We start from the raw sequence: 13,454 nt of genomic DNA, 5'->3' as shown, positions 1-13,454 counted from the left end.
GAAACATTGTCAAATGCTTTTTCAATGTCAAAAAAAAAGGCTGCCAATTTTTTATCAATATGAAACTGATGATATTCAATTAAATCTACAAAATGTCTGATATTGTCCTTCAAATATCTTTTTGGGATGAAGCCCCTTTGATCTTTATGTATAACAAACGAAATTATTTTCTTTAATCTTTCAGCTAGAATACTTGCGAATAGTTTGTAGTCGTTATTCAGGAGAGATATCGGTCTGTAATTCTGGATCAAAGTGTGTTCTCCACCTTCTTTAGGTATTAATGAGATAACTGCTTCTTTCCATGTCATCGGGAAGGTGTCTTGGTTTAAATCATTCATTAAGTTTTTAAGGTGCTCTACCAGTTCCGTCTGGAAGGTCTTATAATATGTTGAGGTGAAGCCATCTGGACCCGGAGCGGAGCCCGATTTACTTTTCTGTATAGCAGATAAAACTTCTGCCGTGGAGATTGGCTGGTTTAATATATCTTTTTGTTCTTGAGATATTTTAGTTAGATTCGCATTTTGTACATATTGATTTATATTATTAAGATCTTCTGGTTCTTGCTTGTACAGTTTCTCGTAGAATTTTAGAAAGGCTTTCTTGATTTTTTGTTGGTCCGTATGGATCTTACCACCTTCTTGAATTTTGGTTATTACGTTTCTGCTTTTCTTTTCCTTTAATTTATAAGCCAACCATTTCCCAGACTTGTTTGCAAATTGAAAGTTTTTTTGCTTGAGACATCTAAGTTTGTATTCTATTTCTTCTGATAATAACATTGATAACTGTTTCTGCACCATTTTTAGTTCATTTTGGATCTTAGAATTGCTTGGGTTTTTTTGGTGTGCCTCTTCTTTTTTCCTCAATTCGTCTGTAACTTTTTGCATTTTTTGTTCACGTTTCTTTCTATATTCAGTGTTAATTTTTATAAAAAAGCCTCTCAAAACTGCTTTTGAAGCTTCCCATACCACCGATGGACTTGTTCCTTTTCCTGAATTTTCTTCAAAGTACCATTTTATGGTTTGTCTTGCATTAGTTACATTTTCTGGGTATTGTAATAATTTTTCATTCAGTCTCCAACTAAAATAACTTTTCGCTTTCCTCAATTTCAAGGATATTGGATTATGATCTGACATCAGCTTTGGAATGATATCCATTTTCTGAATTTGTGTCATTAAAGTTTTAGAGGCTAGAAAAAAATCTAATCTAGAAAAGGTTTGATGTACATGAGAAAAAAAGGTGTAATCTTTGGCTCCTCCATAGAGATGTCTCCAAACGTCTATTAATTTTTGATTTTCCATTAGTTTGAAAAAAGATGAGGGGAGTTTTCCTTGATTTTTTTTCCTTGTTTTATCATTTGATCTGTCAATTTCAGGATTAATTACGGCGTTCCAGTCCCCCATCATTATTATTTCCGTATAATCCAAATTAGAGAGCAAATTAAATATTCCTGCATAGTATTTCTCCTTTCCATCTTGTGGGCCATAAATCCCCACAAGCAGTATTTTTTTGTTTTGTAATGAAATTTCTACTCCAATGTAGTGACCGTTATTATCATTAAAGATTTCTCTTGAAGAGATATTTTGCTTTACATACATTACTATACCTTTTTTGCTTTTAGTTGAAGAGGATATGAATTCATTGCCCAATTTTTTATTTTTAATTAGTCTTATGTCTTTTTGCCTAATGTGGGTCTCCTGAAGACAAATAACATCCTTTTTAAGCTTACCTAAATAATGAAAAACTTTTTTCCTTTTCTCTGGGAAATTAAGTCCCTTTATGTTCCAAGATAAAATCTCCATCTCTTAATATATTTCTCTGCTAATCCTTTTAACTTAATATTTTCTTTTCTTATTCAATTTTTTTTTATTGTACTTTTTATTTCTATTTTTAATCAGGGATAATAAAATTTTGTCATTCGTTACCTTAGATCCCGAGTCTACGTTGACTTCATTCTTTGATGTAGTTTCCTTGCTTTCCGTAAATAAATCTTTATTGATGTTATTATCTTGGTCTTCATCTTCAGACTCATTCTTATTTGAAGTATCTTCTGTTGAAGAATTACTTCCCTGTTCTTCTCTGTCAATTTCTTTTTCAATTGATTTCCCATATTTTGTCCAAAAGTCTTTAGCCTTTGATATTGTATTCAAACGATGCCATTTCTGATTCCATTTAACTGATAGCCCTTCGATTTTTTCCCATCTGTAAAGGATTTTATATTTATTTAAATTCGTAGTCAAGAACCTGTAACTTGATCTCTTTTGCAGCAATCTTTTTGGGATGTCTTTAAAAATTTTAATTTGTATACCATCTATTTCCAAAGGAGACTCATAACTTAAAAAAAGGAGTTCATCTCGAACTTTTTTCCTCACAAAGGAAATCACAACATCTCTTGCCAGGTTATTTTCTTTTGCTTTGGGAGAATTGACTCTGAATAATTTATTTACATCTTTGATGAAATCCTCATAAGGAATTTCCATAAATTCTGCCAATGGAGGTATCAGATGTTCATACAGGTTCTCATGCTCTCTTTCTTTCAGGCCTCTAATCTTCAGGGAGTTCTCTCTAGCCTTTAGATCTTCCAAGGCTTTTTGGTCTAGTTGGAGTTCTTGTTGATGTTTTATTCCCTCTGTTTTTTCTTCTAATTTTTGGGCTCTCAACTCAAGTTTGTCCATTCTGGTTGTCATTTGTGTTATTTCTTTAACTGCATCTTCCAATGATTGTTTAATCCCTCCTAATTCTGATTTTAATTCCAGCTTTAAATCATATTTCAGATCTTTCCTCAAATCTTTCATTTCTTGCTTGAAGTTCCTCTCCATCTCTCTCCCATTTTTTTCCATTTGTGCTGTTAGTCTCTTAATTTCCTCCATAATGGAGGACTGTTCCAGTGAGTCTCTCCTGACTGATTGGGATGTTAATTTAGCTGTGGTATTTCTTGTATTCATTTCTTCAATATAAGGTGGAGCCAGACAAAAGAAGAAGAGAATGGAGTCTTCTTGTATGTTTCTGCAGTAAAAGTTAGCCCAAAATCCTACAGAAAGCAGGCACTGTGGCCAAAAATAACTCTTCAAAAATCAAAGCTATATAAGAATACCTCACTAATGGAAGTAATAACAGCTTATTCAGAAAGCTTATTCAGAATTGTTCAGAAAGTTGTTTAAACAAAGCTAAGTCCCAGAGGATTAGTAGCTTTTTGAAAATGTAGCTTTCAACTCAAAAGTAAAGGTAAAAGTCCGTTGTAAATTGCTGTCTCAGCGGGGGGGATCTTTATCCCATTAGGACAGCTGCTGTCTTTTAAAGTTCCACTCCGCTTTTAGTCAGAGGGTAATAAAGTAAACAAAGGAGAGTGTAATTCACTTGGGAGTTATCCAATTATCTCCTTGTTACCTTTCAATGCAGCTGCATGCAAAGTTGCGAGTTGTTGCGCTCCGATCTTCCCACAAGGGTGAGAGGAGAGAGAAAAAAAAGTTTTAGAGTGAAGATTCTTTTCCCTTCCAAATAAAACGACAAACGTAGATAATAAGTAAAGTAGGATTCTTGATGATAGTATTACAAGCTTTGCCTCTATCTTCCCTTCTTTGCAAAGTTTTACAAGGTTCAAAGATCATGTTTATTAGATGCAGTGAAAATTGGATTTTTAAATCAATCCTTTGAAGAGTTGTTAACATAGTAAAAGCTGTGTCCATTAGCCACGTCCCGTAGGGCCAGATGCATGGGGTACGAAATCCTTTTGTTTTCCTTTTCTCGTATTTCTTGTAGTTATTCTAGGGGGGCACCCATAGTAAGACTAAGTCATAGCCTACAACTGTCTGCAGAGTATCCTGCTTGTAGGAAAGGGCATTTTATATGCGCTGTTCTTCAGCAGAAATCCATAGGATCCATAGTTAGAGATCTACATACTTCTGATCATCCACCTGTTTTCATATGTGTGACTTAGTGTTGAGCAGTGAGGTTTTATCTGTCAGGTGTGCACCTTACTGTTTTGTTTCCACTCTGATGTGTGTCTCTGTGTGACCTCTTAGTTGCCGTTATCCTGGAATAACTTCTGATCTGGAGTTGCATGTGCCAATCCCCATTGTGGGCGGACGCAAGGCTGAATTGCTTTTGATGTTCTCTTCTGGCTTGCGAAGTTAGGGAGAAACTGATTGTTTGCGGAAAGCACAAACGTAACACTTATGTCTTCCCAATATTTGTTGCTTCTTAATGATTTTGCGTTGTGGCTGTGTGGGTGAAGGTGGAGGGAAAAACCAGCCGACTGCATTGCTGTTATGAGTTTTTACTATTTATATATGAGACCATCGAACCTATATTTGAGTTTAACGTGTGACTTTTTAAAGAGAATGGAAATGGTGCTGTGATAAAGCTTTTTTAAAAAAGAAAGCATTGCAAGTTTCATTGGTGCGCTTCGTTTTTTGTCTTTCCTCCGCTTTCAACATGGCTGCTGCGTTCCTTTTTCTCATGGCTACTGTGCGAAACCCATGGATTTCAAAGGTTTTCTGAGGCAAGGTGGGTTTGCCAGTTCCTTTCTCCGAAATACAGCCAATAGCGTCTAGTCTTCATTGGCGGTCTCCGTCAGACGTCCTCCTTTTCCAGGACATGTCCTACATTCCAGCCTTCTTCTGCCCAAGAGGAATTCCATTACGTCCTCCATTTCTGAGCATGAATAAGAAGCATGAGTGTATGTTTATATGGGATGTTTTTAGCTTTTGTTTTGTAATGTTCTGCAGAGAATAAAGAGAGCCAGTGTGGCATAGGGGCTTGAGCACAGGACAACGGGAGAGACCAGGGTTCGAATTCCGGCTCGGCCATTGGTGACAATGGGCAAGTCACACTCTCTCAGCCTCAGAGGATGGCAATGGCAAACTCCCTCTGAAGAAACTTGCCAAGAAAATGCCTTGAAGACACATAAAAGCAAACAACAAATCACTTTAAAATCATACAAATAAACCACTATATATTTTATGAATTTAACACACAGCTTTTTATATATTACAGCATTTTATTAACATCTGCATGCCATGACCCTCTTTGAAGAGAAGACCTGCAGATGGTGCTGGACCACAAATCCCAGATTTCTCCACCACTGGCTATGCAGGCCAATGGTGCATTTCTTTGTAGAAATAATGCAGTTTGACACCACTTTAACTGCCATGGCTCCATCCTACTGAATCCTGGGAATTGTAGTTTGGTGAGGCACCTCCATGCTTTGGCAGAAAAGGCTAAAGACCTTGTAAAGCTACAAATCTCAGGATCCCATAGAATGGAGCTACAGCACTGAAAGTGGCGTCAATCTGTATTATTTGTGCCGTGTAGATGCACCTAGGATTGATGAGAGTTGTGGTCCGTATCATAATCTATGCAGTCCATGTAGTCTACCCTGTCAAACTGAAATAGTTGGAGAGTATGTGGATTCTTGACTTAAATATTGCAGTCATCATTCAAAAGGAAAATAGCCCATAAATTCCATCTAAACATTAGGCAGAACTTCCTGGTCCAAAACACAGTGCAGAAAACTGCCCAGGCTCAGTGGTAGGGAATCCTGGGTATTGTAGTTTAATGTGGCACCAGAGCTCTCTGACAGAGAAGGGTCAATGTTTCACAAAACTACAGTTCCCAGAATTCACCAGTCTCTGCTTTGAGGCCCAAATAAAGGACAAAAAAAGCCATTACAGGTGCAACACACACTGTAGCAATAATCCAGTTTGAGACCATTTTAACTGCCTTGGTTCCTTGCTAAGGAATTCTGGGAACTGTAGCTTTTTCAGACACTGAGCCTTCTCTCTCAGAGAGCTCTGGTGGCACAATAAACTACGGCGTGTTACAGAGCGCCAAAAAGCGGGAAGCCCCAGTGGCTGGACCGCAAGGCTTCCCAGCGCAGCTAAAAAGAAGCGCATAAATGGTGCTTCTTGTGTCCTGGATGTGACGCCGTGAGGCGCTACTCGCACACTCGCGGCGTCATATCCGGGGTGCGACGTGCGGACGCTATGTGTCCAGCATGCAATAATGGCGGCCCCTGTGTATATAGAGCACCGCCATTATTACGCCCCCGTCATGTGCTGGGGTGAGGCCGGTGTGGACGCTAGGCCCTTGGCCAACCCCTAGCACGTGACGGGGCGCCGGAAGGGCCCGTTTGTAACGGGCCTACAATTCCCAGGATTCTCTAGCATTGAGCCAGGGGCAGTTAAAGTGGTCTCAAACTGGGTTATTTCTGCAGTGTATTTTGGATCACAGTGCCCTTTCTCAGGGCCTGGTGCCATTTTGGCACCTTTTCAGAGACAGCCATGGCACTGCCATGACGCCCTTATTCCACAGGAAATCACTACTACTAGTAGTACTGCTACTACTACTGTTCCTCTTATTATTACTCATTCCCCTTCACAACTAAATAAGATGATGAAGATGGCATATAGCACCTTCGTTTTTAATTCCATTTATCAATTCTACTGTGTCTGTGGGCGAAGTCAACGCAGATAGCTTTTAATTTAAACAGGGCCAACAAGGGGAGTGAATTAAAAGTAACTTTTGCTTAACAGTCCCACGGTTCTGACCCAAACCTGTGCATGCAGTCCTGCTTTTAAAGAGACTAGAACTCCTTTGTGGAGTGGCGGGTTAAGCCCAGAGCTTGGAAAAGTTACTTTTCTGAGATTATATTTCCCATAACCTTCATGAACTGTAGTAGTAGGGGTGGATTCTGGGACCTGTAGTCCACACTCAAATATAACATTTCCTCTGCTAAGGCGAACACACTAGGTTTTTTGGGGGGACTACAACACCCAGAATCCGCCAGCCCATAAGATGGGCTTTCCCAGAGCTTGGAAAAGTTACTTTGAGGGGGAGGGCTTTACAAGTCCCAGAACCATTGTAGCTGTGCTGCCGGGGAAGTGCATTCAGGAATTCATTGTCCCCGACTAAAAAGTAACTTTTCCACCTTGCTCTGCTTACTTAGGGTCAAGCGTTGTCCCCCTTTTTTGAGAACTACAACTCCCAGAACCCACCCAACCCAGACGACCCTAGAGCTTCCAGAAGTTACTCTTTTGGGGGGGACTACATTTCGCAGAACCTCCAGGAGCCACATTCTGGGATTTATAGTTCCCCATTAAAAAGGTAACTTCTTTCCATCCCCAACCTAGATAGGAGCCAGAGCTCAACGCAGGTGCCCTTTGGGGACTATAACTCCCAGAATCCCTAGGGCCATGCTGGACGGTGAGTCACGCAGCCGGAAGGACAGACAGCCCTCCTTGGCCGGGCGCCTTCTGATGACGTCACAGCAGCACTCACCTGCGAGCGGACAGGGCCCTTGCCCCAGCAAGGGGGCTCTCTTCTCTGGGCGGGGAGAGGGAGGATAAAGCAGCCAACCAGAATCGTCCGGAGGCGGGGCCATGCAGATGAGGCCTCGCTGAGCATGATGGGAAAGGGAGGAAAGTCCCATTTTCCCCTTTTCTCCCAGGATGGAATAAGGCTTGGCCTGGCTCTTCCTTCCCCAAAGGAACTCGCCATTCAGCCTCGAAGATGGAGGCCTTCCCCCTCCATTTTGGAATTTCCCTCCGGTTTCCCAAATGTGCCCCAAAGGTCCCATAATCCACCCTCAGTGAACAACAGCCCTGCAAGGCTGGCCACCCAAAACCTTGCGCGGCTCTTTGCAAAGCAAAGCGAGCCGAAATACAAATCAAAGGCCTGCGCTGGCCTACATTCGAAACCCCAAAACTAGAAATCATAATGTTGGCAATAGATCATCGTTACACTGTAATAAAATTTAAAACATGTACTTTGAAAGAACGCACATCCCTTGCTTTTGTAAAAAAATTGAAATTCAATATAAACTTTAAAATTAATTAAAAGTTTTATGATGTTATTATTATTTATTTTAATTTAAATTATTTTTAATGTTTTTAAAATTCAATATAAATTTAAAATTATTTCTTAAATTTTATAAATTGAATTTAAGATCATTTTAAAATTTAAATTTTGAAATTTGATATAAATGTTAAAAGTTATTTTAAATTTTAATCACAGTCTCAAAATCCAGGAAGCCCTTCTCAAAATGGAGGTACAAATCCTAGCAATGATCCTCACAGAATATGAATTTAATGATGGAGCATGTTCAGGGCTTCTAAGCAGAGAAGCAATGCCCAGGTAAAGGACATGGCAATCCTCCAGCCTTGCTTTCCTTCACAAAGGTTCCATCTCTTCTCTGGAACCTGGGCTCCATTCTGGAACCCAACGGAGGACCTGCTTCAGTTACTGGTTCTTGGCTGCTGGAAGCCAGAGGCTGCTTTCTGTCAGGCTCCTTGGCCTGGACTTGGGTCTCAGGTCCCCCTCCATTGGCCATGACTGGCTTCAAGGGCTTTGTCGAAGTGAGTGAGGGCCGAAGGGCAAAGGCCAAGCGGTGGGAGGACAGCCATGTTGTCCCTCGTCTTCCCTGGCTCTCCTTCATTGCCTCTCTCCTTTGCTTCCAGGCCATGACGAAACGTGTTTGGCGGATGTTCCAATGCGTACAGCCCCAAAATAAGGAGGACGAGAATCCAGAGTAAGGCCCCGCTTCCTTCCTTCCTTCCTGTCCTATGACTTTCTTTCCTTTTTTTCTTTCTTTCCCCCCTTCCTCCTTCCTTCCTTCTGGGACATACTAAAACAAAATGACTGTACTGTACTTGGGAATCCGGGCGGCTTACAACAGAGGGGATAATAGACGGTTCCCTGTCCTCAGGCTTACAATCTAAAAGACAGGGCACAAAAGGAGAAGGGAATGGTGAGGGGGAGAGGGATCAGGTCCAGCATTCTTCTCTCCCTCTGAGGCCTGGACCAAGGCAGATGGACTGGAGGGAGGGCTCTCCTTCTTCAGGCTAGCCCTGATGGAGCTGGGCCAGCCTATTCACTCCCTCACAGGTCGAAAGATGACTGTTAAGGAGGGAGGAGCCTCTTTCTTCAGGCTAGCCCTGAAGGATGATGATGATGATGATGATGATGATGATGATGATATCACTTCCCTGTCTGTATTTCAGTTTGGAGGAGATCCCTGAAATGCAGGAGGCAGAGAGCCTTCCCTCACTGATGGTAATGTAATACAGTCCATTCCCCTCTTTTTCCACTTTTTTGAAGGACTGTCGAAACTCATTCTTTTTTCTCTTGATAGGAAAACGATGAAGAGAAGGAAGCCACAGGGAAAGAAAAAGATGGGGAGAAGGTGAGTAACTCTTTTGACTCACAGGTAAAAAAAGGGTGAAACTGGCAGGGGGGAAACTTTTACGATCAGGCCCACCCCAAGACCTTGTGGCCCTGTTTAAATACTCGAAGGGGTGTCATATCACTCCTTGACCTTCTCTTCTCCGGGTTAAACATCCCCAGCTCCCTGAGTTGTTCCTCATTCATACGACATGGTTTCCAGATCCTTGACCATTTCAGTCACTCTCCTTTGGACACATGGGTCCAGTTTTTCCACATCCTTCTTGAATTGTTTTGCCCAGAACTGGACACAGCATTATTCCAGGAGAGGCCTGACCAAAGAAGATTAGATTGCCAGTATTACTTCCCTTGATCTAGAGACTATACTCCTACTGATGCAACCTAAAATAGCATTGGCCTTTTTAAGCTGCCGCATTGCACTGTTGACTCATGTTCAACTTATGCTCTACTAGGACTCCCAGATCCCTTTCACATGTATAAAGTCTCCTTAAGACAGGTGTCTCCCATAATCCTGTATCTATGCATTTCGTTTTTCTGCCCTAAAGAACTCTGAAGCACTCTTTTAGCTCATGAGTAATCAAAGGGCCCCCCCTTGTAGCCCATGTTCTCCCTCTCACTTCTCTTCCCCTCCGTTATTTATAGGATCCAGATGGTGGTCCCTGTAAGTTTCCAGATGGTGGGCCCAGGTAAGTTTCTCTCTCCAAACAGCCAAATGACCGGGACATGAAGATGTTTCTATAAGAGGCCTTTCCCTGGCATTGTCCTGTTTTGTTTCATGGCCTTTTCCTGCTCCGTTTCAGAGTCCAAGAAGTTCAGGAGAGTACTTCCGATGAGAAGTGCAGTGATCAGGAGTTTGATTTGAGCGAATTTAATTCTTCCCCGGTAAGGAAGGAAGGAGACTCTTAAAGAAATATTGGTTTATTTTAATGTCTACAATCCTGCTTTGGGATTTTCGGAAACTGTTTGTTTTTATATTTCATCCAAGTCCTCTGCAGTGGCTTTCTAATATAATGGTCTAGGAATTCTTTTCTGATACCAAAGATAAGCGTAGAAACCAAAATGAGCGTTAAAACTTTCAAGAGACAATAGTCCCCCCCCCCCCCTTTTTAAAGTTATCCAACCCAAAATCCACATTAAAGACCAGGCCCGATAGGAAGGAAGGCTTGTCACATAGGGCCTCATTTTCCCTGCTCTCTTTTCCCCTTCTGACAGACAAAGGAAGCCTTACACCGGCTGTGTAAGAAGTACTCCAATTTGTCCCAAGAAGAGAAGTGGGACATGGCAGACGCCATCGCAAGAAATCATGTGAACTTGATGGTGGACCATTATCTGGAATCAAAAGAAATGTAGGCCGATTCCTCCTCCTGGGATGCGCCCCATTTTCTCACCCGGGGGCTGGGGGTCCAGCAGGGATGCCATTGGCTCTCCTTCCCTTTCTCTAGGGCCTGTGATGAGCTCATGTGTGCCGTCCTCTCTGAAGGCCAATGCAACCACCACCTCTGCCTGAATCACTTCTTCATGAAAATGATTGAAAGTCAGATGCTGTACGGTGAAGAGCCACCTTTGGCCAAGGTAAGGTGCTGACCCTTGCATGGCTCATCCACAAGGTAAGAAATACAGGGTAGTTTCCCTCCCTCCTTCCAGGTTGTTTACCAGAAAACCTGCTTCTCTCTTCAGGTGAAGGCGCTCAGAGGGATCAGGGCCATTGTAGCGGACCTCAGCGACACCCAGACCCTGAAGAACAAGCTGTTGTTCCACTTCGTGACCCTGGCCAATTTCTTGGTCAGCCAGTGCCAAACCAAGGAGCAGGGGACCAGAGAGAAGCTCAAAACATACCTGGTTCCAGGGTAAATTGGCTGAAAGGCAGGGCTGGGGAAGGAAGTGGCCAGTGGGGCTAGATGCAACCCTGAACCAACCTTCTTTTCTGTCCCCTGCAGGGAAGCAATTGACATCTTTGCAATCCTGCTCCAGAGGCTGGACCTGGTGCACAACATGAAATCCTACCTCTTTCCCAAATGAGCGCCCTGCCTTCCCTCGCAGTGAGTCTGGTTTCCCTCCCTCTCCCTCTCTCTTTGGGGAATGGTTTTCCCTTCAAAGGGAAGACGCACAAACCAAAAGTATCTCTCCCTCCTTCCCTCCTTCTCCCCACAGGACCGAAAGACCGTCCCACCAGTGCCATGGCTCTACCCCAAGGGACATCCCTCTCTCCTTCTCTCACTTTCTTTCCCTTCCCCTCTTTTCCCCTTCCTTCCTTCCTTCCTTCCTTCCTTCCTTCCTTCCTGTCTACCTCCTTCCTTCCCTTTCTTCTTTCTTTCCTCCCCTCTTCCCATCTTCCCTCTATCCCTTCCTTTCTACTGCCTTCCTTCTTCCCTCCCTCCCTCCCTCCCTGCCTTCCTCTTTCTTTCCTTCTCTCCCTCCTTCCTGTCTACCTCCTTCCTTCCCTTTCTTCTTCCCTTTCTTCTTTCTTTCCTCCCCTCTTCCCATCTTCCCTCACTGCCTTCCTTCCTTTCCTCACTGCCTCCCTCATTTCCTTCCTTCTTTCTTTCCATCATTCCTTCCCTCTTTCCTTCGTTCCTTCCATCCATCCATCCCTCCTTCCTTCCCTTCTTTCTTTCTATCCTTCCTTCCTTTTTTCCATCATTACTTCCCTCCTTCCTTCCTTCCTCCCTTCCCTCTTCCCATCCTCCCTTTCTACCACCTTCCTCCCTTCCTTCCTTCTGTCCTTTTTCCATCCATCCTTCCCTCCCTTCCTTCTTCCCTTCCTCTTTCCTTGCTTCTCTCTTTCTGCCCTTCTTCCCTCCCTCCCTCTCTTTCCCTATTTCGTTCTTTCTGTCCTCCCTCCCTCCCCTCTTTCTTTCTTTCCTTCCTTCCTTCTCTCTTCCTTGCTTCCTTCCTCCCCTCTTCCTTGCTTTCTTCTTTCCCTCCTTCCTTCCCTCTTTCCTTCCTGTTTTCCCTCCCTTCTTCTCCTTCCCCTCTTTCCTTCCCCTCTTCCCCTTCCCCCTTTTCCTTCCCTTCTTCCCTCTTTCCCACCCCTTCCCTTCCTCCTTCCCTGCTCCCTCCATCCCACGCCATTCCCATGGAAGAGGCGGACCCCAGACCCAGGACTCTAGGAGCCAGAGGCAAAGGGACGGGGGTCTTTGGTGCTGCTGCCCCAGAGGCTGGCATGGCCTTTCCCTCCCTCTCTCCCTCCCTCCAGCTCTGCTCCCAGCGGGACAAGGGCAGCAAAATCCCCAGAGACCCCAGGAATGGAGGAGGCGAGGCAGCAGAGCCCCGAAAGCCTACTGCTGTTACTATTTCTAACATTGTTACCATTTTTGGAGTATTGCATTACTGTACTGTTCTTTCATTATTTTTGTTATTATTATTAATCTTGCATCTGTATGGTATTGCAGCATTTTTATTACTCTAACTTTTCATGTCTAGACTGTGTGACTCACTGCTAGCCCTTTGTTATAGCAGTTACTACTGAAACCTTGTTTTAATGAATTTTATAATAATAATAATAATAATAAACCGTTATGTTAAGTAGTAACTTGTGTGTTCATGCACTTGGCTGTGTTTTCTCTTCAAACCTTCCAAAACCTCCCACTTTCTCAGCTGCTTTTAATAATACCCCAGTTTCTCTTTCTTTTTCCTCCTTCGTCCTCAGCTTGCAAACCCTCCATTTCTCCCAATTAATCCTTTCCCTTCCCACTTTCTCGATTGCTTTTAAAAGGATTAATTGAGATAATTATTAGAGGGTTTGCAATGGAAGGACGCTGAGGACAAAGGAAGCAAAGATAAAGGGACAGAAGGGGAACCTGAGTGCTTTAAACATAACAAAGTGGAAATGGGTCTAGAAATGAAAAAGTGCAATGAAGTTTAACTTTATGCAAAATATGTGATGCCAGAAATAATAATCACTGCTCTTCTCTTTTCTGGGTGGACTGCAGCTCCCATCATCCCCCAGCTTTGGAAGGGGGCCACTGCAAGGTCTGCGGACCCCCCTGGGTCTCAGAGTCTGAAGGAGGACTGGCACTCGCTCCCAGCACTCTTGGCCATCTGTCAATGGGGATGCTTTGATTGAGAGTTCCTGCATGGCAGAATGGGGTTGGACTGGATCAGGGCCCTTGGGATCTCCGCTCTGGGCCCACAACAAACTCCAACTCCCAGAATTCCATAGCCTTGAGCCAAGGCAGTTAAAGCGCTGCCAAACCAGGTTATTTCTCCAGTGTGGATGCAACCAAAGCCAACATAGGAAGGTCCTGCCTTTTGCGGAGAGCAGGGGGAGCCAGGCT

The 13,454-nt window shown here is 43.3% G+C and overlaps 1 protein-coding gene across 3 annotated transcripts; it reads left to right on the top strand.

Annotated features, from left to right (window-relative positions):
* The first annotated feature begins 6,680 nt into the window (after nucleotides 1–6,680).
* LOC149307966 (uncharacterized) lies at nucleotides 6,681–11,678 on the top strand. 3 transcript variants are annotated; one of them, XM_089536974.1, is made up of 11 exons: nucleotides 6,681–7,101; nucleotides 8,454–8,524; nucleotides 8,997–9,048; nucleotides 9,128–9,178; nucleotides 9,820–9,863; nucleotides 9,978–10,059; nucleotides 10,390–10,523; nucleotides 10,620–10,749; nucleotides 10,855–11,024; nucleotides 11,115–11,216; nucleotides 11,329–11,678. In XM_089536974.1, exons 2-10 carry the CDS (start codon nucleotides 8,457–8,459, stop codon nucleotides 11,194–11,196), a joined length of 813 nt encoding a protein of 270 aa, XP_089393100.1. In that variant the 5' UTR covers nucleotides 6,681–7,101; nucleotides 8,454–8,456; the 3' UTR covers nucleotides 11,197–11,216; nucleotides 11,329–11,678. The 3 variants fall into 3 exon arrangements, with proteins under 3 accessions (XP_089393100.1, XP_089393097.1, XP_089393098.1); XM_089536971.1 differs by lacking the exon at nucleotides 6,681–7,101 and adding an exon at nucleotides 7,957–8,130; XM_089536972.1 differs by lacking the exon at nucleotides 6,681–7,101 and adding an exon at nucleotides 8,107–8,351.
* The last annotated feature ends 1,776 nt before the right edge of the window (nucleotides 11,679–13,454 follow it).

The sequence above is a fragment of the Sceloporus occidentalis genome, unplaced genomic scaffold, assembly GCF_023333645.1.
Source record: "Sceloporus occidentalis isolate IW3139 unplaced genomic scaffold, rSceOcc1.0.p SCAF_8, whole genome shotgun sequence".
NCBI lineage: Eukaryota > Metazoa > Chordata > Lepidosauria > Squamata > Phrynosomatidae > Sceloporus > Sceloporus occidentalis.
Note: the sequence above shows the minus strand (reverse complement) of the source record. Positions and strands in the feature narration are given on the sequence as shown.